Source organism: Acartia tonsa, chromosome 7, assembly GCF_053477335.1.
Source record: "Acartia tonsa isolate MP-2025a chromosome 7, ASM5347733v1, whole genome shotgun sequence".
NCBI lineage: Eukaryota > Metazoa > Arthropoda > Copepoda > Calanoida > Acartiidae > Acartia > Acartia tonsa.
This window is the reverse complement of record NC_137266.1, coordinates 49,065,892-49,091,588: the sequence shown is the minus strand read 5'-3', so window position 1 is coordinate 49,091,588 and position 25,697 is coordinate 49,065,892. Positions and strand designations below refer to the sequence as shown.

At 33.9% G+C, this 25,697-nt stretch overlaps 1 protein-coding gene across 1 annotated transcript in view; it reads right to left on the bottom strand.

Moving 5' to 3' along the window:
- Positions 1-847: 847 nt before the first annotated feature.
- LOC145323900 (E3 ubiquitin-protein ligase SHPRH) overlaps positions 848-25,697 on the bottom strand; it is a 44,217-nt gene continuing 19,367 nt past the window's right edge. The window contains exons 19-47 of the mRNA XM_080166499.1: positions 25,355-25,420; positions 24,898-24,966; positions 24,001-24,075; positions 23,047-23,160; positions 22,526-22,584; positions 21,794-22,108; positions 21,125-21,246; positions 20,233-20,331; positions 19,580-19,670; positions 18,308-18,436; positions 17,343-17,519; positions 16,894-17,008; positions 16,639-16,722; positions 15,565-15,633; positions 14,580-14,741; positions 11,615-11,737; positions 11,136-11,213; positions 10,357-10,466; positions 9,895-10,001; positions 9,221-9,542; positions 8,116-8,250; positions 6,508-6,597; positions 5,594-5,941; positions 4,414-5,098; positions 3,974-4,087; positions 3,438-3,499; positions 2,571-2,691; positions 1,758-1,953; positions 848-1,090 (exon numbers count right to left, since the gene is read on the bottom strand). Coding sequence (XP_080022625.1) covers positions 990-1,090; positions 1,758-1,953; positions 2,571-2,691; positions 3,438-3,499; positions 3,974-4,087; positions 4,414-5,098; positions 5,594-5,941; positions 6,508-6,597; positions 8,116-8,250; positions 9,221-9,542; positions 9,895-10,001; positions 10,357-10,466; positions 11,136-11,213; positions 11,615-11,737; positions 14,580-14,741; positions 15,565-15,633; positions 16,639-16,722; positions 16,894-17,008; positions 17,343-17,519; positions 18,308-18,436; positions 19,580-19,670; positions 20,233-20,331; positions 21,125-21,246; positions 21,794-22,108; positions 22,526-22,584; positions 23,047-23,160; positions 24,001-24,075; positions 24,898-24,966; positions 25,355-25,420 — 4,338 coding nt within the window. The 3' untranslated portion in view covers positions 848-989. The remainder of the gene's footprint in view (positions 1,091-1,757; positions 1,954-2,570; positions 2,692-3,437; positions 3,500-3,973; positions 4,088-4,413; positions 5,099-5,593; positions 5,942-6,507; positions 6,598-8,115; positions 8,251-9,220; positions 9,543-9,894; positions 10,002-10,356; positions 10,467-11,135; positions 11,214-11,614; positions 11,738-14,579; positions 14,742-15,564; positions 15,634-16,638; positions 16,723-16,893; positions 17,009-17,342; positions 17,520-18,307; positions 18,437-19,579; positions 19,671-20,232; positions 20,332-21,124; positions 21,247-21,793; positions 22,109-22,525; positions 22,585-23,046; positions 23,161-24,000; positions 24,076-24,897; positions 24,967-25,354; positions 25,421-25,697) is intronic.

Sequence of the window (25,697 nt, the reverse complement as noted above, 5' to 3'; positions counted from 1 at the left end):
GATTTAATTTTTCAAAGAGGTAACTAAAACATTTTTTGTACTTTAACATAAAAAAATCGATTGATTGAAAAAAAATAGATAGGTAATAAAGCAATATTTACAAATTGTTTTAAAATCTGAGATTCATTTCTTTGAATTATTCAAAATTAATGTGAAATCTTAAATTACACAATTATAATGCCTTAATTTTAAGTAGAAAATTGTAATTAGAACGAATAATATATTTACATTTTTATGTATATTATTTACATAGATGGGTATAATTAATGAAATTAATAATACGAAATTTACAAATAGTTAATAATACATATTCAAATATGGCAGTTTATTATTTTATTGTGCTTTGTAAAATTTAAATACTTTTTTTTGGTGATGAAAAAAAAACTTATTTGTAATTATCTGTAAAGTTTGATTATTTAGATTTTTCTGGTGATGAAAAAAATACAAAAAAAACTTATTTGTATATAAATTAATATATCCCTGTATTTAAACCTTTAATTTTAAGGCCATTTATTTTTTTTATGTTTTCTAGGTTAGGCTTTTTGAAATTCAGAACAGAGGTGAATTCTTAAAAAAAAACTTTTGCCCCACTAAAATTTTAGTGAGGCAAAATTATCCACATTAAATTTTTAGTTTGCCTAACTGATTTTAGTAAGGCAAAAGTTTTTTTTAAGAATTCACCTCTGCTTTAGAACCCCCGCAGGGGTTAGGGACTAAAATCTTAATTTGGGAAATTTGATAAGTGATTTTCGCAACAAAAAAAAGGAATATCGATTTTTTAACTATCAAAAAGTTTAAAAGTGCCAATTTTTAACATATTTTTAAAGATTTTTACATTGATTACTGGGATTGTTTTAAGAATCAGTCTTTGGAATTTAGGTACAAAATTATTAAATAATACCTTACTTTGTTAATACAATTTTAGGCCATAAAAAAAAACAATTAAAGGACCTTTTAATTTTATAAAAATCCACGAATTATTTGATTCCTTAATCACTGTTAATAACATAGGTATCCTGATCATTTGGTGTATTTTCTATTGTAGTAGCTTCGTTACTGTCATCGCTTTCAATCACAACTGCTGTGTCGCCTAAGAAATAAGTCTTCTTTTAATTGCAGATACCTTATAACATTGGTATGTCCGTACGCCCGTCTTTAGGTTATTATCTGTTTTTCAAACTTTGTTATACATAAAGAAAGATCCAAACACACATCATGTCTCTGACAGCACTTATATTTACTGGTTTTTGATAGGTAGTTATTTATTGCATGGTATTATCTTACACAGGTTTCCGCGGATATAAAAATAAAAAATCAAGATTAAAACCAGTTGTTGTAATATTCGTGGAAAAAGGTCTATAATACGATGCTATACATGATTATTCAGTAAGGCTAAGAACCGGTACTGATCCAGCGGATATTTATCAGTTTCAAAGCTTTACCCCTTCAGTAGATAACAATTGATGGTTGAAACGTCTGGACATTCAACTTAAGGAACCAACCAATCAAAACTTAATAAAAGTCTCCAAAGTTGTTAAGCAAAGAAATACAAATATCGATAATAAAACTTTGGGGACTAAAAGGCCGTGACTTTATCTACATTCAAGAAAAGACTTGATAGTCATATCAGGTCTTTGGTCTAGATATTCAGACCTCTTACTATGACCCTACTTGGGTTCTTAAGAGTAAAATAACAATAAATATAATAAAAAGCCCAATGTCCCCTCCCTCCCTGGACTCTTTTTCATTTTACTCACCTTGTGCAGTAGTAGCAGCTTCAGTATCAATAATCTCATCAGCATCAGTATTATCAATCATACCAGTGATCTCGTCAGCAGCTTCGTTTAGCTCTTCTATAAGAGCAGTGCTAGCAGGAGGCTCGTTGTCAACATCTATAGGCTCATTTGCAGTGTCAACATTATCCAATTCATCATTGAATAACTGTCGTATATCCTTAATGAAAAATTTGTAATTTAACAGGTATCTCAGGGGATAAGACAATAGCTGATAAATTGATGTATATTCCCAATGATGAAACATAAAATTACCCCTTCTGTAGATTAAAATTTGTGGTTGAAATGTTTGAACACTCAACTTAATGAATCAACCAATCAAAAGTCTCCAAAGTTGTTGAGCCAACGAATAAGAAAACGTTATTATAAAACTTTAGGGTCTTGTGTAATATACAGCCCATTGTCCCTTTTCTCTGATATTTGAATATGTTTATGGTTGGATTGTTGACTTTAAAACTGGATGAATAGATATCTAGCTGAGATAGAATACACCTATAGGTGATTAAATGTACCTATAGATTTACAAATCAATGGATAATTCATTTCTTGACAGATAAATGGATATGTAATACGTGGATATTGTACAGGGGAATATTTGTCGCAATTTAGGTTGCTAATATAGTCATCATACATTGGTTAACTCGTTCCTCCATGGTCAGGGAAGGGGTAAAGTCTTTAGAGAAGGGAGTCTCTTAGTAAGGCAAGCAAAATTCTGGTGCAATATCCAAATAATTTTATATCCATTGATAGATGGCAGATAGACAGATAGATAGATACCTGTATAGTTAACAGATTTTCTTCCGTAGTATGTCCCCCCTCCTCTGGATTGATGTGCTCCTTGTGGAAAAGATTCAATACTTGGTGAATCCTCTCCTCTATGGTTTGACGCACCAGGAACCTAAAACAGTTATTTATCGCATCGTATTATAAACAGCTTTCCGCGGATAAAATAATGTACAATTATAAGATCAAAACCAGTTTTGTTAACCCCGAAATGGCGAAGGCACAGGATAAATAGACTGGTTTTAATCTTATAATTGTACATTTTTATATTCGTAGAAAAAAAGTAGAGTTAGTTTCCAAAAGAAAAAAATAAATGTACAAGTATGGATGTGTATAACCCAAACTGCTTTCTGCTCTTTTGTAGCAACTTTGCTGTGTTAATATTTATGACGCTATTGGTTAATATTCATGAAGACCCAATTTAAAGTCATGACAAGGTCCACCGGGTCAGAACATATAGTTATTTAACCCCTTCTATTGTTTTACTTTAATGGCCAATCGGTAAAAGAGGGACAGACAGACAAAAAGACATTTAATTACTAATACATCGAGAAAGAATTATAATAACCCAAAGTAGATAAAATGACATATAGCCAAATCATAATAAGGGGTGGGGGGGAGGGAGGGTGGTAATGGAACGATCTCGTGATCAGTGCCCCAATGGCACTTAAAACGGCTAAACGACTGGGCCGGGAGCAGGTAGCCGTCATTTTCCAACTTGTTATTCGATTTAGGGAAAATAGACCTATCAAGGATTACTCATTCCAAATTTTAACCTGAAATTCGAATTCTAAGTGGTGTTTGTGCACTGATTACGAGATTGTTGCATTATCCATCCCCCCCCCCCCCCTTAATTATTACCTGTGAACAACTGTGGCTTTCTTTTGTCCAATTCTGTGAATTCTCCCGATTGCTTGGAGTTCCTAATAATACCATTTTTTAATAGCAAAGATACTCTAAAAGTTTTCGTGCCTTTTTTACGTTAGGTAGATTTATTTTTAATGCAGATAATTTAGTTTCCCTTACTCCCCAAACAGTTTACTTTCCTTTGAACTTTCCCCTCCATTCAAATCACCCTTTTCACCTCCACTAACTATTTATATTAAAATTAAAACAGATTCGCTATTATTAGACGTTATCATCCTTGTCAAATTCTTTTATATAAAAAGTATAACTTAATAGCTGAAGAATACTGCATATAGAGAAAAAATTGTGTTTATCTTTTAATAACTTATCTAAGAATCTTTCTTGAAATATTCAATTTAATTAGAGTCAATTTGACTTCAATAAGCATATGAAAAAAAACAGATGAAAAGTAAATTTTCATACCATTCTAAAATATTTTCAAAGTTTAATGAACAAAGAAACAATTGACCCAATTAAACGTAAATACAAACCTCTGCCGGGTTAAGTATAGGTTCCACAAGGAGGACATGGTTGGCCTCCACAAGGTTTAGTCCGTTGGCACCTCGGCTTATAGGTAGCAGTAGAACACGTACATCTTCTCGATTCTTAATAGTTATTTATCGCTTTGTATTTAAGAACGCTTTCTGTGAATAATAAAATGAAAAATTTAAAGATTAAATACAGTTTTGTTAGACCTGGCCTTTTGGCCATTTAATGAATCAATTTTATGATTTTAATTTTATTACTCATGTAAAATTTTCTGTTTTACGATGCTATACATGATTTTTCAGTATAACTGAGATTTGGTTCTAATCCAGCGGATATTATTCAGTTTCGTAGCCATACTGGAAATTTAATTCTTTTAAATATGCCTTTTCATTGAGAAAAAAAAGTAATAAACGCCTTTTAACAGAGACCATAAAAAAAATACCTTAAACTTCTGAATGTTTCTTTTGAACTTGGATTGGTCTGCAGATTGGATAGCAGCATAAGGAATATCATTATCATCTAGAGCATCTCCAATGATATCCAAAACATTTGGCCAGGTTGAAAATACCAGCGACTTAGAGCTCTCATTTTCAGTCCGGATTCTTTTCAAAGTTCTAACAACAGCTTCAACTTTAGTGGAATGGCTTCCCTTCACTTCTTCTAGTGCTTGCTCATCGTTTTCTTCAACCTTAGTACTAACATACGAGATCTCCGCCCTATTGGTATAAGCCCGACAAACGGCACATTTAGTGCCACGCCCAACAGAGTATTGGTCCAGCAGTAACCTGATGCATTCAACACAGTAGCAGTGTCCACACTGAAGTACACTCCACGAGTAGCCAAGCTCCTTCTGACAAATTGGACAGGGTTCAGGGTTTAGACCACCCTTTTTCCCATACTCGGTTCCTTTAAGATTATTTAGGTAGTGCAGTTGTCCAAGTTTCTTCTGTAGGTCACTCTTACTCGTAGCTTTGTCGGCTACCAGTTTCAATCTCTGAGGTTCTAACTCATGTTGTTCCAGAATATAAATTGTCTCCATTTTCTCCTTCTGTCTAGTGGCCAAATCAGTTCTGTTCTCCTTATTTCTCTTCATGGAATTCTCTGAAACTTGTGGCTCGTCTTCATATCTGAAATTATAAATTGTCAGACCCGAAAAAATGAGTGTAGAAGGAATGCCTTGGCTTTTAAACAAACTTTTGATTATAGAGATGCTTTGCGTATAACATTGTACTTTGTTGTCCAAGGAATCAGTATAAAAAAAACATATAAATAAAATGATTATACCACAAAAAAAAGTTTAATGGGTTAAAAATCAACATATTTTAAATGGACGTTCGGACATTCTGGTAAGTATTATACAGTTGCACGCTTTCTAAATCATACAAAACTATTACAAGAATCACCATACCACGTTTGAAATCGATAGGACAATTCTAACATGTCTAAATGAAGGAAAAGAGCTAACTGTTATGGACGGACTGGCTCTAATTATAGAAAAGTCTCAGCCGTAGAGTTGACATGTTGAGTTCATCCACCCCGGCCACAAGATCAAATATTTCTCTCAGGACGAACAGACGGACGAATATTTAGAATTATAGAGTAGCTTTGCTACTAAAAATTACCTAAGTCTCAGGCGTAGAGTTGACATGTTAAGTTCATCCACCCCGGCCACAAGATCAAATATTTGTCTCAGAAGAACTCGGCTCAGCCGGAACTCTTTCTTCATATTCTCCAGCTGTTTCAACTGGTTACTGGCGCCCTCCAGAATATCAGGATTAGAGACATGTAGCTTTGTCTTGGCATATTTCTGTACAGCCACACACAACCTCTCTGCCTCTGAATCAGACCAGGTGCCTCTTCTCTGTTCCTCCAGGAGGATGATACCAGACTGTTCCAGCTGTTTCCTTTCCTCCCCAGTCAGGGAAGCTCGGTTAGGTCCTTTACCTCCCTTGATTTCTCCTTTCACAAATCTATAAACAAAATAAGATCGATTTAATTGTCATAATTTTTCATTAATATGTTAGGGGCTTTAGACCAGGGAGCAAACACTAGTTGATTATCTCCCATGATTATAAACAAAATTACCCCTTCTGTAGATACAAATTATTAGGTAGTTTGGAAAGATTTGGACTATTTAAACAAACATTGTCTTGAATTACTGAAAAAGGGTAAAAATTCCATACCTTCTTTCATTGAAATAAAAAAATTTAAATTGTAGGCTTTAAATAGCCATGTTAGAAAAATTATCAATATCATTCATTACTTTTGAAAATGAGCAGTATGCATATATCGACATATAGATCTTATAGATTTTTCCAGTATAGCTACAAAACCAATTAATATCCGCTAGATTAGAACCATTTCTGAGCCATACTGAAAAATCATGTATCGTATGGTATTATAGGCAAATTTTTTACAAAAAATAAAATAAAAATAAAAAATTCTAAGAAGTTTATAATAGCGGCTGTATTTATCTATGAATACAATTACACAAAAAGTATTTTATGTATTAGTGAAAAAGTTAAAGTCTGCTTACCTGAAAAGAATATTCTCATACAGATCAATATTGTCCCTGACTTGGCAAAGTTTACACGCGTTCTTGTTCTTTCTTCCCAATTGTGATATTCTGAACATAAATATAGATGTATAACCAGACAACTATCTGGATCCCCAGCTATTGGGAACCTTTTTCGTCTGCTAGCAAATTGCATTCTGCTCTTTTTAGCGATCTGGATGTGTTAATATTCCTGACGCTATTGGTTGATTTTCAAAGACCCAATTGAAAATCGGCACAGGGTTCACGAGCTGGGGACATACAGTTCACGCCAGGCTACAATTGAATCAAGATAAAAGTAAGTGCCGAGCTCTGGGACCTATGTATGGTGAAATTAGACATAAAACCATGATGATTCCAGGTAAAACCAAAATATTTCAGCGGGGTCTTTTTGAGAAAATTAGATTTAAAAATTTCAAGTTCAATTTTCACCCCCTAGGAGTTGCCGCAAAATCATGACAAGAAAAGCAAAGATTATTTATTTAAAATTTTGAACAACTTTGCTTTTATAATGTTCTTCATGAAAATAAACCTAAAGGGAGTTAATTAATGGCCCTTTTTATCAGTTGCTTTGCTAAGGTAACGGAAATTCAGCCTTAAATAAATCATATACAGAGAGGTTTTATGAAAGACTGCATAAAAACAAAGTTGTTCAAAATTTTAAATAAATAATCTTTGCTTTTCTTGTCATGATTATGTGGCAACTCCTAGGGGGTGAAAATTGAACTTGAAATTTTCAAATCTAATTTTCTCAAAAAGACCCCATTGAAATATTTTGGTTTTACCTGGAATAATCATGGTTTTATGTCTAATTTCACCATATATAGGTTCCAGAGCTCGGCACTTACTTTTGTCTTGATTCAATTTTAGCCTGGCGTGAGTTATTTAACCCCTTCCCCCTCTATTGTTTTACTCTAATAATCTCATAAATAAACAAAAATTAATGAATCCTAAAAATCATGGTTGGACAAAGTGAGTTACACAGCATATGTTCAGTGTCATGAAAAGCAAGAGGAATATGCCATGAATAATAGAAAGTACTGAATCCTTAATCTTTACCGACGGACTGACGGACCAAGTAAACTATATAATGGATGCTCATTGGACCAAGGAATAATCACTAAAATAATCAGCTCTCCATCTTATTAACAGCTGAGAATTTCCCCCTTAGCGTTACAAACTGAAGGACATACTAATTTCGAGTGCTACGCTACTAAAAACAAAATCAACTTTGATTTCCAAAGATTAAATTTTTCTTAGAAATATCTGCGTAATAACTGTAGGTAGGTAATCAGTTAAATGATTAGTGCTTAGACAGGAAGGCAGGTCAATAGGCTGTTCATTACAAAGTTTTTAATGACGTTTTCTTATTCGTTGGCTTAACAACTTGAGGAATTTAATCAATTTTTGATTGATTGATTCAATAAGTTGAGTATCCAAACGTTTCAACCAAAAATTGTAACCTACAAAAGAGGAAATCTTGTGTATCATCAATGAGGATGTCCATTAATTCATCGGCCATTGTCTTATCCCTTTAGATCTCAGACAGACTTTAGTTTTTAAATGCAGTAGCAGTAATAAAAAAAAAACCTGAGATGACAGTCCACAGCAGAATTGAGAAACTTTTCTGGTTCATTTTCCAGCAGGTCTTTGATTTCACCCACCATAGAGTCTCTCCACTTGTCTATCTCACCCAGCTTTTCGCTGATCTTGTACATCACAATCCTAAAATATCGTGGAGTTTTCTAGTTGAAGGTTTTAGGACAAACGCAGGAATGACAAACGTCGGAGGGAACACTGAACCTAATCTAACCTATTTTAAACCATCTTATAGGTTTTTAAATGGACGCGAATTCCAAAATTAGATTACAAGTAAGGATGACATCTTTCATTAAAGCATAGCTTAAAAATCTGAAAGTCTGTCAAACAAACATTAACAAAAATAGAATATTTAGAAGTTTGAACAAAAATGCCATAATTACAGGTCGATTAATATGGACATACTTGCATTTCTAGATTTGATTACAGAGATGCTTCGCTTATAATATTTCACATAAATGATCTAGGAATCAATATTCCAAAATTTTAGGGACTAGGAGAGATATGAAAATATTATTTCAATACAAGGTAAAAAATCATAATGTTAAAGATGGACATACCTATGGACTTCATGATTTGATTATAGGATTGCTACGCTTTCTTAATTTAACACTGAGAGATTGCCAAAACATAGATCAAAAAGCAAGAACAAACTATATGACTACTATACTATGGTTGCAGTTTTATATTGAAGACTAGTGGCTACGCCCCTAGAGGCCTCTAGTAACATTTAAATGTTTTTATTTTATTTTAAATATCTAATTTAAGAAATAATTTGTCTATGTTATCAGCTGTTAAATTCATGTCTCTACGCAGCGCAACTATGCTAGCGACACTATGCGGCGGAAATATTTCAATTTTATTGTGATTTCTCTTGGGAGGGTGGTGGTGCCCTCCCCCAAAATAGTTATAAACCTTCCCGGTACCTATGAGAAGCTACCCTGTTAAGGAGAACCTGATAGGTTCAGCGGTTAGCGAGATCCTTTGGTACAGGCACACAGACAAACAGACAAACAACCTGTTACTTTAGTATAATGATAATAATGGAGTGTATTTTCAACATATTTTAATTAAACTCTTCAACTAGAAAAAGAACCTGGAATTTGGATATTTGTCTTGGATCTCGCGAAACTCTTTTTCATCCGCAATATCAAAGAACTGAGCCAACTCATCATGAACAATTTTCAGCAAAGTTCTCTCTTGGTCCGCCTCCTCTACCGTGTTAATAACTTGAATATACCAGATTTTGTCGCTGGACGTCTTCAGGCTTTTGTACATCTGCTCGACTATATCCGAGACTGGCTGCACGGCTGATTTAGCGGCCTCCAGTCCGGTCAGGTACTTCTTCATGTATCTCTCTTGAAATTGTTTCTTGAGGTCGGGTAGCTCAGCATCTCGGAGGGTATCCCCGATGCCCTAGGATAAAACCAGTTTATTCATATTCTAATTTAAACATTCTGCTAGAGTGGCTTGTTTGTCTGTATCTACTATATTCATAAGTTCTATATAATGATGAACCAATTTTTAAATTTCCTAACAAGCTTTGTATTGGTTAGAAGAATTTTTAGTGCGGAACCTATATACGGAAAAATAAACACTAATGCCCTAGAAATCCAGCCGTAAGACAATAATCTAAATAAATTTGCTGATGCACTGTTTGTAATATCATGATAAAACTGATTAAAACACTTAAAACAAGTTCTTGAAAATAAATATATTATTTTAATGAACAATTTCAATATCAAATTTAAATAAACTGATTTTATTCCTCATGTCCAGCCGCCAGTAATTCAGACAGATTGGTGACTGTGTGAAGTTTTTGTAGTGTGTCAGTCTTGATCTTTCCTTCGTGCTCAGAGACAGACCTCAGTACTTCCCTGTAGTCAAATGCAAATAATAATATAATGAAGATTTTTGAACAAATATTTTTCTAATTGTGTAGAAACAATTGAATATGGTCTGTCATTCATTATTGAAAAAATGTAAATTTTGAAAATCTAAAATTTAAATGATTCAGTGTTTTAATACTTCAAGAAATATATTTCATAATACCTCCCTACTGTTTTTTTTTCTTAATGGGTCTTTTTTTACATTGTGTCTAACCCCATAAATGGGACATGTGTTTTTTAAAAATCTGTAAGAATCTCCAAAATTTAAAAAATAACATCTAAACGCATATTTTCATTCGTCATCCTATCAATTTTAACTATTTTATTATTATCTATATTATGCCTGTAATTGTCGGCAGCTTGTGTAAACTTGGTCTCAATGATATCAATGCCAGCAAGACCATTGAGAGCAGATACATACACACGATGGAATTCCTCTGCTTCGTTGGTCACCTGAATCAATAAATGTATACAGGGATCTAAAGGGATAAGACAATATCAGATAAATTGATAAACATCCGAAATGGTGACAAACAAAATTACCCCTTCTATAGATTGCAATTAAAGGTTGAAACATTTATACACTCAACTTAATGAACTAAACATTCAAATTCAACAAAAGCCCCGAAGGCCATAGATAAGAAAACGCTATTATGAAACTTTGGGGACTAGTGTATAGTATAAGTATAGATCTATGATCCCAAGAGCTATCTGACCCAAGTGTTGGAGACCGTTTTTGTCTGCTAGCAAATTACTCTTTGTTCTTTTGTAGAGACACGACTGTGTTTATATTTCCGACCCAATTCAAAATCGGAACAGGGTCCCCGCCCTGTGGGTAGAATTACAAATAGCTTATGATCCCTCTATTCTCTTACTTTAGTCAAATATTGTTCTAAATGCATCCACAAGTTGTCAGCAATCTACTCCCAAAAACCTTTACAATGCTGTTATGTAAAGACATGTGTCTCTGTATTACAGGGAATACCTTGCCTTATAAACAGGCACATCTCAAGTAAAGCACAATAAAAACTTCAAAACCAATCCCCATTTTGATTTAGAGCTTTATACACAAAGAGTATTCAATAAGGCTTCCCTAACTCTATATGAAAACCTATAACTTACCTTTTTAATCAGCTGTTCAAGAAGCTGTTCCATGGTCATTGTGTTCTTTTGTAGATTCATAAACTGACCTCGAACAGCCTGAATAAACAGGAATGGTTACTGATGAATATATATTTATTAACAAGTAATGCATAAGGGGGGAGGCAGATGAGACACTTTTTATTACCTACCAAATCTAAAGTGTCAAGGGAATATATACGAGAAATTTTAAGTTTGTCTCAAATGACTTAAATAGGTATGTCTAACTTGCTATAAAGCTATTTATCGGTCTATCTTTACTTGAAGATGACAACAACTTTGGCAAGGGGAACAACAAACTAGAAAGTGTCTTCCTATTTGTCTGTCTATCTATCTTTACCTGTGGATGACAACAGCTTTGTCTAAGCCTGAGCAAGGGGTACAACAAACTAGAAAGTGTCTTCCTATCCAGTAAGGACAACTATCTGTCTATCTATCTATCTGTCTCTGTCTATTTTTACCTGTGGATGACAACAGCTTTGTCTAAGTCTGAGCAAGGGGTACAACAAATTAGAAAGTGTCTTCCTATCCAGCGAGGACAACTTCAAACCAGAATCAAATCTTCTCAAGTTGGCCAACATGTCCTTGGTAACAAAATTGTATTTGTTAAAAAGGGGGGGGGGGGGGCGTAATGACATTTATTCGTAATCCGTGAGCAAAATGATCTAAAAATTTAGCTAGATCCTTCAAACTTGGTATATAAGCCTAGTCCTATAGGTATTACATCTAAATGGCAAAAAAATCCAAAAAATTTTATTTTAAGGTTAGGTTAGGTAAGAAAAACCCTGCGGAAATGGGTTTTTAGGCTTTTTTTGGTCTATTTTGATGTGGAAACTTACCTTAAATTGTTTTTTCTTAGGGTTATAACTTAAATACACTGTACCTATTCATATGGACATTATTTAAGATAATTCAGCAAGTCAGGGACCGACCCCAGGGGGCTAGGTGGGTGGCCCGCAGGGGTTAAGTGCATTTTTCCCAATACATATGTTGTGATACATCTAATTATAGGTTTTTTAGGTCAAGGAACTCAAATTTAGAGCTAATATAAGCATTAGACTATTCTGAAGCTAGCCCCATCGGGCTAGGTTGGTGGCCCGCAGGGGCTAAGTGCATTTTTTCCAATATATATCTTGTTATATATCAAAATATAGGTGTTTTAGGTCAAGAAACTCAAATTCTGAGCGAAAATTAGCATTAGACTAACCTGAAGCTAACCCCCCCGGGCTAGGTTGGTTTTCTGCAGGGCTTAAGAGCATTTACCTAACCTAACCTAGAAACTTACTTATATTTTTACATGTTTTTCTTGAATAAACTTTGTCTATTATTGAGGACTTTATTTAAGATAATCCAGCAAGTCGGGAACCGACCTCAGCGGGCTAGGTTGGTGGCCCGCAGGGGTTAAGTGCATTTTTCCCAAAATATATGTTGTGATACATCTAATTATAAGTTTTTTAGGTCAGTTAACTCAAATTCAGAGCTAGAATTAGCATAAGACTAATCTGAAGCTAGCCCCAGCGGGCTAGGTCGGTGGCCCGCAGGGGTTAAATGCATTATTTTCCAATATACATCTTGTAATATATCAAAATATAGGTTTTTAAGGTCAAGAAACTCAAATTCAGATCTAAAATTAGCATAAGACTTACCTGAAGCTTAACCCCGCGGGCTAGGTAGATCTTCTGCAGGGCTTAAGTGCATTTTACCTAACCTAACCTAGAAACTTATTTTTTTTTTGATTTTTCCTTAAATGAACTGTGTCTATGAATGAGGACATTATTTTAGATGATCCAGCAAGTTGAGGACCTCCTTGGGTCAGCCTCCTGTATGAAGAATCTTTTAAATGATGGCTTTAGGACTGAACACTGTGTATCTAAGTAAAAAATGCATTTAAGTCTTGCAGGTAACCCACCTAGCCCGCAGGGGCTAGCTTCAGATTAGTCTGATTCTATTATTAGCTCTAAATTTGAAATTCTGGACCTAAAAAAACCTATAATTTTATGTATGACAGCACATATTTTTTAAAAATGCATTTAACCCCTGCGGGCCACCCGCCTAGCCTGCTGGGGTCGGTCCCTGACTTGCTTGATCATCTTAAATAATATTCTCATAAATAGACACAGTTTATTCCAGAAAAAAACCCTAAAAAAAACAAGTAAGGTTCCAGGTTAGGTTAGGTAAAATGCACTTAAGACTTGCAGGCAACCCACCTAGCCCGCTGGGGCTAGCTTGATAGTTTGATACTTTTATTAGCTGTAAATTTGAGTTTCTTGACCTTAAAAAACTATAATTTGATGTATGATAACACATACTTTTATGCATTTAACCCCTGCGGGCCACCCACCTAGCCCGCTGGGGTCGGTCTTCGACTTGCTGGATCATCTGAAATAAGATCGTCATAAATGGACAGTTTATTTGAGAAACAAAACCTAAAAAAATAATATTAAATGTAAGTTTCTAGGTTATTTGAGTTCTTTGACCTAAAAAACCTATAATTGTATCACAACATATATATTGGGAAAATGCACTTAACCCCTGCAGGCCACCCACCTAGCCCGCTGGGGTCGGTCTTCGGTCCTCATGAATGGACAGTTTATTCGAGAAAAAAAACCTAAAAAAAGATATTGAATGTAAGTTTCTAGGTGAGGTTAGGCAAAATGCACTTAAGCCCTGTGGGCAACCCAACTAGTCCGCTGGGGTTAGCTTCAGATTATTCTAATGCTTATTTTAGCTCTGAATTTGAGTTCATGACCTTAAAAACCTATATTTTGATATATCACAACATATATTTTGTTAAAACCCTAAGAAAAAACAATTGAAGGTAAGTTTCCACATCAAAATAGACCAAAAAAAGCCTAAAAACCCCATTTCCGCAGGGTTTTTCTTACCTAACCTAACCTTAAAATAAAAATTTTTGGATTTTTTTGCCATTTAGATGTAATACCTATAGGACTAGGCTTATATACCAAGTTTGAAGGGTCTAGCTAAATTTTTAGACCATTTTGCTCACGGATTACGAATAAATGTCATTACGCCCCCCCCCCCCCCCCCCCCTATTAATTCATAATATTATTTCAACACAAAAGACAACGTTATACTTTTCATAATATTACGCGACAAGCGCATATCAGTACCTTGTTTAAGATCAGCTGATCTTTGTTTACATTTACATACTGTCAATTGTCATCTGACTTTCAATGTGTGCAGTTTATTAGCTAAATCGTATTGATTATTGCTGTGTTGTTATATTTAACATTATCTTTAATACAAATTAGAACAACGTCTGTCTGTCTAAAGCTTAAGATCTCAGTTACTGCTTATACGACTGGGTTTAACTCTTCAGGGAATTTACCTACTGGACTTGATATATTTTCAGAAACTTAAAGCATTCTTTTAGAACAAACATAATGTTTAATTATTACTTTATACCTTTGTAACTTCTATATGCTGTCTTCTGTAGAAATGTTCTTCAACAGGAGAAAATCTGAGCCAATGCAGTTCTTCACTTTGGCCTGGAATGTCGATTTGATTGAGCACGTCTTTTTTACAAGTTCTCCACAGGATTTGACAGAGTAGCTTTTCCAAAGGCACCTAGAAAAAAGTTGTGAATGTTTTATTTTAATACTTGAAAGGTACAAACTATGATGGAATCTTGACGTTTTGGTGAAAAAAAAACATATTTTAGATAAGACAATGGCTGATAAATTGATGTACGTCCCCAATGATGATATGTGGTAGGGTGAAGCGTTTCAACCCTACAAAGCGAGTTCGATTCAAAAGAGCCCCTAGCCTTAAAGATTCTATCAATAAAGTACTACAAGTAGTTACTGTTTGAAAGTTATATTTGAACTGAATACATATACAACAAGTTAATAGCTTTATATACAAAACAGATTACAAATGGGTTAGGTAGAGAATGGGTGTGAAGAAGATGGGGGAGCCTCAGCCAGGTGAATAGTAGGTGGGTAGGCTCCGGTAGGGGGTAAGGTAGACGTCCCCCGGAAAAGGGTAGGTTACTGGAACATGCAGATGGGAGGGGCAACTCCCTCCCTATATCAGCGGTGGATAAGTTGACCGCTTTCTTTGATGATCAAACAATGGCAGAATGGGTTGGCTAGAATTGTGATAAGGAGGGGATTAACGTCTTGGTGTTATCGGTAGTCTCAGAGCATAGCATGCTCTAGGCAAGGCCCATCTGTCTGTCCGACTACCACAGATACACAAATAGATTACATAGTGGTTGAAACGTTAGGACTCTTAACATAATAAACCAACCAATCAAAATGCTATAAACGTCCCAAAAATTGTTAAGTCAACGAATAAGAAAACGTTATCATAAAACTTTGAGGACGTGTAATTAATAGCCCATTGCCCCCTTCATTCCTGATAGTTATGCTGCTAAAAATGGACTGACCTTGTTTCCATGACAGAAAGGGGTAAAGATACATTTCCTCCACCAAGTTTCCACTCTGTAAGGGTCAACCTGTAAAGTAATAAGATTAATTTTACGTTTACAAAATAGGATAAATCCATATAAGTTGACAAAGGGGGTTATTTGTTTAGTGTAATTCCGTAAAGTTAAGTGTTGGGTTGTATTCAAATGCTCGCAATAAGTCAGTGTTCTTAATTATAACTAAATGTATAAATATATGGAATGTTCTATAATTTAGAATAGTTTGACTTAATAAGAGCATTTGACTACAACCCAACACCCAACTTTACAGAATTACTAGGGTTGGCAATCCGTATCCGAATCCGGGATCCGCCCAATTTATGGCCAATTTTGGAATCCGAATCCGGAATCCGTTTTTTAATATCGGATTCGGATTCTTAATTGGTAGCGTCTTGAGTTTTTTCTTTCAACTCCCCATTTTTGAAGGCAAAGATTATCATCATTATATATAATAACTTTTAAAATCTGGTTCGATTCTTGGAAGTGAATTATAGAGAACATTAAGAACATTAATTTTTAGGACATATGTAGCACTTAAATCTTTTAAAAAAGCTTTTTAAAATATTGCTAGAATCCGGAATCCGCGAGAATACGCCATTTTTGTATAGGTACCATATGTAGGTGTAGTACATAAATATGATATGTCTTGGTACAAAAACAAAACGAACTTTAAAAAAAAAAGCTATGCAATCAAAAAGTTAATAGTCAGGGATGCTACATTTGCTGACCCAAAATTATGTCATCCTGACAATATTAATCAACAGAATAGGTAGTTATTTATCGCATCGTATTATAGACAACTTTCTGTGGATAGTAAAATGATGAAAGAGTATAAGATTAAAACCAGTTTTGTTAGCCCCAAGGGGCCAAAAGCCCGAGATAACTAAACTGGCATTGATCTTATGATCTTTATTTTAAAATTTGAGGAAAATTGTCTGTAATACGATGCTATTCATGATTTTTCGGTATGACTAAGAATCGGTTATAATCCAGCGGAAATTAATCGGTTCAAAGTCATACTTTAAAATTTCTTACCTGAAGAAACATAAGAAGCCCATGCAGATCATTAACACTTTTCCCAATAGGCGTTCCTGTGACACACCACTTATTAACACCCTGAAGCGAAGCAGCTTATAGTGCCTAATAAAAAATGACGTCATACAATACAAATTACCAATAATATGCCAGTATACATTATTATTGGCCAATGGTAAAATGTATACTGCCTATCATTGGTCATTTGTACTGTATGACGACAATATTTATTAGGCACTATAAGCTACTTCCCTGCAGCCGCAGAGCCATCTCGGCAGTTTTGGCTGTCGTCGACTCAATCATCTGCGCCTCGTCCAGGCAGATGCGCCACCACTCCACACAGGTAAACGGCGACGGCATGGCCATGAACCTTTAGCAGGGTTGGAATAAACCCAGTTTTATTAAATAACCAAGCCCATAACATATTTTTAGGGGGGTAATTTTTTCTGTGGGCAATTTATTTTTTGAGGGTGGCTGTACTCTTCCATAAACTACATGTAATTGAGAACCATATCGGTGCAGTGGTTAGAGAGATATTTTTGTGCATACAGATAGAAATTCTGTTATTTTTATAAATAAAATGCAGTTGTTTATATATACAATAGTTTATACAATTCAAATGAGCCAAAACAGAGGTAAAATTATTGAAAAAAAAGTATGTATATTTTCTTTAAAAACTTTTTTTTTTTTATTCCAACCCTGACCTTTTGGGATTACGAAAGCGCCGACCCTCTGAGCTATTGGTGTGGGGTAGGTCCACGTAGTTGGTTTCTGTGGATAAAGTGTCGTATGTGGTGATGACAATATCGTAGCTGGCAAGCACGCGGGGCTGGATGTACCCCATCTCTTTGGATCCTTTGTAGTGAAACATTTTGATTCCCCTTTTAACAAAATAGTCATAAGTTTTTGGGTGGATTTAATTTAAGACCAAAATATTATTTTTAAGGTTTAGAAATCATACAAGAGTATGAAAATTAGCTTTTGTAAACAAAAACATTGTAAATTAACATTAAAATTTTTAAATAAATCACAATTTATATGTTTTAGAATTTTTTTTTATTAGAGAAGGAGTTAGGGGCAAATAATTTTCCTTCTTAAATAGCTCGCTAAAACGCAGGGGTCTTTTGAGATATTAAGACAATATACAATAAAATATTGGTCGAAAAGTTAAAACACTGTTATTTTGAACCAACCAATATATTATTAGATAAGATAAAAGTAGGTGTATATTCTGCTATTCTGCACAAGATTTATTTTTTTTCCCCTGCTACAAATTTTTTTATTTTTCCCCCCCTAGTTTTTTCTCACCAACTAGGGGGGAAAATGGAAAAATATTTAAAGAACTCTATATTTTAGGTATTCATTTTATCCCTCCTACCACACATTTTTTTTAGTTTTTTTCACCAAGGAAATGGAAAAAAAGTTTTCAGTTTTCTTATCCCTCCAACCACTTATTTTTTATTCCCCCCCCCCCCCCCCGAGCAGGGGATCCCATGTAGAATATACACCCCTGGATAAAAGAACAAACTGTTTTGAAGCCAACCAATAAGAGGAAGTATTTATAAAACTTAGGGTTGCATCGTTATTAACAGACTAATATCCCCTTCTTCCTGGCTAAAACTAAACTTTAAAAAGAACTATTTTCTAATTTTTTCACTGATGACTATGCCTGTGTTTCACATGTTTCTGTATTTCATCAATCCACTGGAAGCAGATGGCAGCTGGGGACACAATGAGAGTTGCTCCAGACTTGACCTTATCCGCCTGGACCCAACAGTGGGGGCAGATATACTCTCCTCTGCACAGTTGTAGTTAGCAATGTATTTTTTAAATTGTGTGTGTAGCCATTGTTTCTTAGTGTATAGACCTAAGAAGTCATGGAGAACGACGAGACACTTTTGTAGAGCTACTAGGGATATCAATCTACACTTTTAAGAACATATAAATTTAACCCTTTATATTAAAGTAATAGGATGTCCGTATACACCGAAAAATCTTCCTAACTAAAGGGTGAGCAAAAAAAATGCGTACCTTTTTAAAATTCAAATTGCACGGCTTGTGTTAATGGTAGAAAAATGTTATGCATATCGTTAGAACCGATTTGAACTCTATTTTTTGGAAATTTAAGAACGATTCTTCTACTACGTATAGTTAGGGAGCTACGTGTTAAAATGTCCCAACTGATGTAAAACTTGACTTGCGAGTAAATTTTAAAATATAACTAAAAATTAGAGAAGATATTTTACAAAAAGAGATGCCTACATTTTTTAAATTTCAAATTGCGCAGCTTGTGTTAATAGTAGAAAAATGTTACGCATACCGTTAGAACCGCTATGAACTTTATTTTTTGGAAATATAAGAACGGTTCCTGTGCTACGCATAGTTTAGGAGTCAGATGGTAAAATGTCCCAAAATTTACTCGCAAGTCAAGTTTTAAGTCAGTTGGGACATTTTAACATGTAGCTCCTGAACTATGCATAGCACATTTTTATATTTCCTAAAAATAGACTTCATAGCGGTTCTAACGATATGCATAACATTTTTCTACTATTAACACAAGCCGTGCAATTTCAATTTTAAAAAGGTACGCATTTTTTTGCTCACCCTTTATAAACTGAAATGTTTCTTCTTTACAATGTAGCCCCTGATAGGTCCTCGGATTGTTTATAATACTATTTTGGGGGAGGGTACCATCTAAAGATAAATCGCCTCTAGAGAAAATGTCCTCCCCTCCCCCCATTTAAAACAAAATTAACTTCCTCCACTTTGTATGTATTTATATTTGTCTGTATTGCTAGTTTTTAAAAATCTCTGTTGTTTAAAAATGATATCTTAAAAAACTAGTTTTTAAAAAAATACCTAAAGAAGTCCTATTTTTTTATTCTAAAATTGCATGATAGCTTCGAGGTCTATTATAAAATATTGGTGGATACAACCATGCCTGTAAGGATCCTCTAGATTATAGTTGACACACTCAGCATGTTGCTCGTTACCACAATCCTTGCACTGGACCCTGTATCCAACTTTGCCCTGGTAATCCGTAAAATCCAGTATTAAACAAGTTGATCTAATCTGAAATCTTCCACCTACCAGTCATTAAGGGGGAGGTAGCTTTTGCTGAATTCCGTAAAGGTGTGTGTTTTCAGACTTTAAAATAGGAGAACAGCTATAAATTTTGGCATTGTAGTTAATTTTATGGGGCATAAAAATAATATTTGCACTGGACCCTGTATCCAACTTTGCCCTGTTAACCCATAAAATCCTGAATTAAACAAGTAAAGTTGACCTAATTAAACTTCCCCCTTCATAACAGTTATTTTGTCATTTTTTGGAATATAAAGTAAGAGTATTTTACTCATTACAAAGAATCAAAATCTGCAAAATCAAATGACAAGCTGACTAAACGCACACTTCCCTCTTATCTAAACCTGATCTATAACACAAAGTAACTACCTACACTATATAATGACAAAAAAATGCTGCTTATTAAAGTAATTCCAAACACAACTTTGTCAGAGGTAGCGAGTCCAAAAAGCAAAGGGGGGTTCAGATACACAAATAAATAGATCCACTTGTTAAATAATGATTTTTCCTTTTTATCTTCTTCAGTTCCCCCACAGACACATTCAAAATAACTTTGTTGGTCCACCTTTGTATCAAAATATCCCTGGTTCCAGGCCTTGCTTCGTTTATCTGACATTTAACAGGTATATACAGTAGGATATATAAGTTGGAAGGAATTTTAGGGGGAGATTTGAAAACTGCATCAAATTTTAAGGATTTTTTATAAAATTCGTTTTTTGTGTAATTCTTTATCTAAAAGCGGAAATACAATTTAAGTTAATTAATTTTGACATCTGTGATTGGTGGATTAAAAACTATCTGCGCTCTGATTGGAGAAGCTTAAGTGTCGTACATCATTCACCCAATTAGAGCGCAGGTAGTTTCTAATCCACCTATCCTATTGGTCCAAATTAATTAACTTAAATTGTATTTCCGCTTTTTAATAAAAAATCCTTAAAATTTGATGCAGATTTCAAATCTCCCCCTAACATTAAAATTCCTTCCAACTTATATATCCTAATATACAGAATCAAACAAGGATAAAAACTTTTATACAAAAAAATCAACAAAAAAACAATTGCATGATAACTGTATGATTGTTTGTCACTCCAATGTGTGTGTGTGTGAGAGGGGGTTGATTTACGACTCTTCATCTGTTAGAAAATATTGTCACTAACGTCTTGGTCCAAAGCCGCACAAAATTTAAGAAAAAAATTTCATTGTATATCTATTATATAAAGATTTCGATATTTACTTCACTAATTACGTTTTTCTTTTAGTAAAGCTTCACATAGTCCCGGGATGGTTTTAAGCCTCAGATGGATTTTGGCTATTTTTATGTTCACTTCTTACATATCCCTTTGAATACACAGCCCCTAGATGCTAGTATAAGATAATTTGAGTCTATTTAGTATAATTTTACCTGAAGCGTAGAATGCCAGGGACATAGGCAGAGACATCTCATACAATGATTGAAGTTTCTTGAATGTTTGTCCCGCCTTCTTGCTTTTACCCTCCTTTTTCTGCAAGTTTGCTGCTGAGAACCTAAAAATATTTGTTTTTGTTTTTTGGATGAATTTACTTCAGTGAAAAAGTCTTTTTCGATCATAATTAAATTATTAATTTGTAATCTATTTTGATGAACATGGCCCCCTCTTTAGTCTCAATGTCATAAATCATATTAATTAAACTTACATACTATAAGATTAGTAAAAGTTAAGAAATTTTAGAAAATATAAGAGCAAAAAATGTTGGTTTAAAAAGAAAAAAATATATAAAATATTCTTGATCGGATGCCGCTAGAGGCCATCTATTGATACTGGAAGGAAGAAGAGGTAAAAGGTTGGAGGTACCCTCCCCCAAAATAGTTTTAAAACTTTAAGATAATGGCAGATAAATTGATGAACATCCCCAATGATGAATTACTACTTCTGTAGATTATATTTTGTGGTTCGGACACTCAACTAAATGAACCGAACAATCAAAATTTAATAAAAGTCACCAATTTTGTTAAGCCAACGAAAAAGAAATGTAAGACTTTGGGAACTAAAAAAAAAACAGTCCAATGTCCCCCCCTCTTTGTTTAAATTACCTCTTCGGAATATGAACAGCTTCTTTAGGTTTACCCTCATAACACTGCTCCGTAATAACGGCATCAATAACAGTCTCCACTTTGCTAGCGGACAACGCTGCATTGGGAGGAATCCTCGAATCATTAGGATCGTAATGCGGATTTAGAACATAGGTACCGGCAAGTCCGGTACTGCCACCGCTTCGTATAAACTGATTGTTCTCTAAGCCCGCATTTAGAGCATCTACAAATTTGTTCTTGTATTTGCCATCTGATACTTCTTTCTGAAATTCTTTCTTGATGTAGAGCTTCAGTGCTTGCATAGTTACGCCATCCCTAGTTCACAAGTAAATCAAACTATATTTATAGAAAAGCTTTATTTTCGTTTTGGTTAGGTAGGCCAAAAACAAGAGAAATGGCCTAATAGAAAACTTGATTAATATAATAGAAATGGATTTATTATCATTTTGATCTTACATAAGATTATCATCTACTCTGATAGTGATCTAGTAGCTGACTAAACTAATGGTACCCCCTATCCACCCCCTTTACCCCATCCCCTCACCTAATACTGAATGAACGAACTGACCAATAAATGATGCCCTGTCAGCAGCCTAAATTGACGACAATTTTCCCCTGTCATAAAATCCACTTATATTCTAATGGGTAAGAAAATCTAATACACAATAAATCTATTTATTTTATCCTAGGTTTGTAACTGATGTCTTGTCACATAATTGTTGATTTCTTTGCCTGTGTTTAGGTTCCGAACCACAAACAGAGAGTGCTTTTACTAACATGCCATGATAGTCCTAGAAAATACAATTATGTAAAGTTAGTGTGATTACCCAGAGAAAGAGAGGGGACAATGGGCTGTTTATTACACTAGTCCCCAAAGTTTTATAACTCTTATTCGTTGGAAAAAAGGGCAAAAATTAAAAAAAGAAAGGGACTTCTTAAATGGGCCTTCTAATTTTTACTTCTATTCTAGAATGTAGTCTAAACGTTAGTAAATACATAAAATAAATACATATTTATATTGATTTAAGCAAGGATGAAATATCCATAAATAACAGACGGTAGAACAAACGAACATTTAAAGGGCTGAAATACACAATTTAGGTATTTAAAACTACAAAATTGCGTAAATAGAGGATAATGTTTATTAGCCTTTACTGGATCTCTGTAAGAACCATCTTTAAAAGGTCCAGTAGTTAGCGAGATCTTAAACTGCAGACACATATCCTGTTACTTTTATACAATAATACATTTACCTTGGTGTTACTTTCTGGTATCTTGTTATTTTTGTAAGGCTCATAGGTTGGGAATTGACTGTCCGACACAGGTTCTTTTGTGTTTATCACTTTGGCCTTCTTTTTCACTGATTCCTGAATATATATAGAAAGGTTTCATAAAGTATTTTTGAATCGTACCCACTTAGCCTTGACTGAACTAAATCATCATTCAACGCTTTTTTAGGGAGAGTTTTTTCATCAATAAAAAAAGATTTTCGTAAGGACATACATACATCAAATAAGTTTAAGAAATTGTTTTCTGATGCTGAAAGCAAAGAAATATAAATAAAAATTGCCAAGATGCGTAAAGTTCCAGATTGACAGACAAACATACATCTAAATACTTTGGCATATTAAAATCCAATAACTGCAAGAAACGACTGGAAATAATTTTCTAATTTCTAAAATCCGAAGAAAAACGTCTAATTTATTCCAAAATTCAACATGTTTGGCCATTTTAGACCATTCATTATGAACTCCAAATTACGGAAAGTATAAGGATTAAAGTAAAAAAAAGAGAGGCCAAGGATCTTCCTAACTTCCAAATTCTTATAATATAGTTATAAAATTATTATATGTAATAATGTAATCTCTAAATTTGTATCTTATCATATCATATATTTGTTATATATACTTATTCTTGTATACCAAATGATGTTAGAGTGGAATTAATAAATACCATACCATACCAAATAAATGTATGTTCTCGGAGTGGGGACTTCAATTGGGTCTTTGAATATCAGCCAATAGGGTCGTTAATATCAACACATCAGTCGCTACAAAAAGAGCAGAAAGCTAATTGCAAGCAGACTAAAATGGTCACCACGACTAGAACCAGGTAGTTATCTGTGTTATTCATCAAATTTTTTTTTTATAGGCAGAAAAGGTAAATATGACTCTTTTCAAAAACAAATAACAAAAAATGTAACAAACCTTGGCATCTTTGCCCTTCTTTCTCTTTTGAGGTGGATCTTTTTTCTTTCTTCTTGCAGATAATGATCGTTCATCCTGATAAATTTAAATAATTTTTTTAAGTTAGTATGTTTTTCAACCTATTTTTAAAAAATTACACTATTCTAAGACATGAAGATATATTTCGATTTTAGCAATCATTTTCAATTCATTTTGTCTCTTGTAGAAGTGAATCAAGCAATATTAGCTTGGTCGTTTTAATTTAATTAATTTAAATTGTAAATACCATTGCTAATACCATACTATCTATTTATTTATTTGCTCTGTTTAAACCTATTTATATGTTATATGTATATATCCAATATGACTATCTTATTAAAATTCGATGTAGCTAGAAACCTTATAAAATCTTTTTGAATATGTTTGTCATGAACTGGTATTTTCAGCTTATGCAACGGCCAACCCAGGTTATGAAAGTACCAAACTATGCATAAAAATATGTGAATATGTGTAATAATTTTATTATTATTATTTTGTATGCTTATGTTGAAATACATATCTCTAATTTAAATAATTTAAAAGGGGGTAATTTTTTACCGTTTAGTCAAATACGCTGCTTAAATCAACTATTCTTAATTATGACCAAACTATGACAGTTTGAATTAATAAGCGCATTTGATTAAAGTTAATAGTTACACACAACTTTACGGAACAAAAAAAATGATTCTCAAAATTAACCTTTCCGTAGCGTAACATTAGTGGTTGAAACATTTGAACACTAAACTAAATAAAACAACCAATCAATGATTCAATTTTCACTCAAATCCCGTAGGTTATTAAGCAATCGAATAAGAAAACGGTATTATAAAACTTTGGGACTAGTGTAATAAACAGCCCTTTGTCCTTGTTATTTCTCACCTCTGAAGACGAGGTTTCAGAATCAAAATCTTCATGATAGTAAACTGTTCTTTGTTCAGAATATTTCCTACAAGTTTTTAATCTATTATATTTTGTTTTCCTACATTTCTTTTAGTATAAAGTAGTAAGGTTTTTGTCTGAAGCTTATGATTTTAATAATTACAGGTTTGATCGAGTTCATCCTTTTATGAAAGATTCACATAGGTCCCATGATGGTTTTAGGCTACTTTTCTGCCCCCTTAAAACCCCTTTGAAGACAGAGTCACTAGATAGCTAGGGGGCGAAGTGGCTAGTTTCTTTCATAAAGTAATATTATTCTGTGTTCTTTACTTTTCTACTAGCCAAAACTGCTTAATATAACTTTGCTTTTTATTCTTTTTCATAAAATTTAAGTGGATGATTGTGTGTTTATCTGTCTCTATGTTTGTTCAAATATTATGGATTATCCTATTTTCCTTTTCAAGGCAGCATTTGCTTTCCTCATGGATCTATCTGGCCTGGCACTTGTTGTTCGTCTTGGAGCCTAAAAATATATGATTATTAACATTGTGACATTTTTAACATGCATATATCCCCCCCCCCCCACCAAAAAAATCGAATAACTTAATCAAAGAATTTTGGTAATCTCTCTTTGTCTAATTGTATAAAGAACTGATCTTCTCTTCGTGGGTGAGGTGAGGGGTTCGGTTTAACACCTCGTCATAAACAAAGCAGTAACAAATGGTTTCTAACGCATTACCGCGCAAAGCAAGGTATCGTGCAATCAAATAGTTGTTTGTCTGTTGGGTGTTACGTAACCT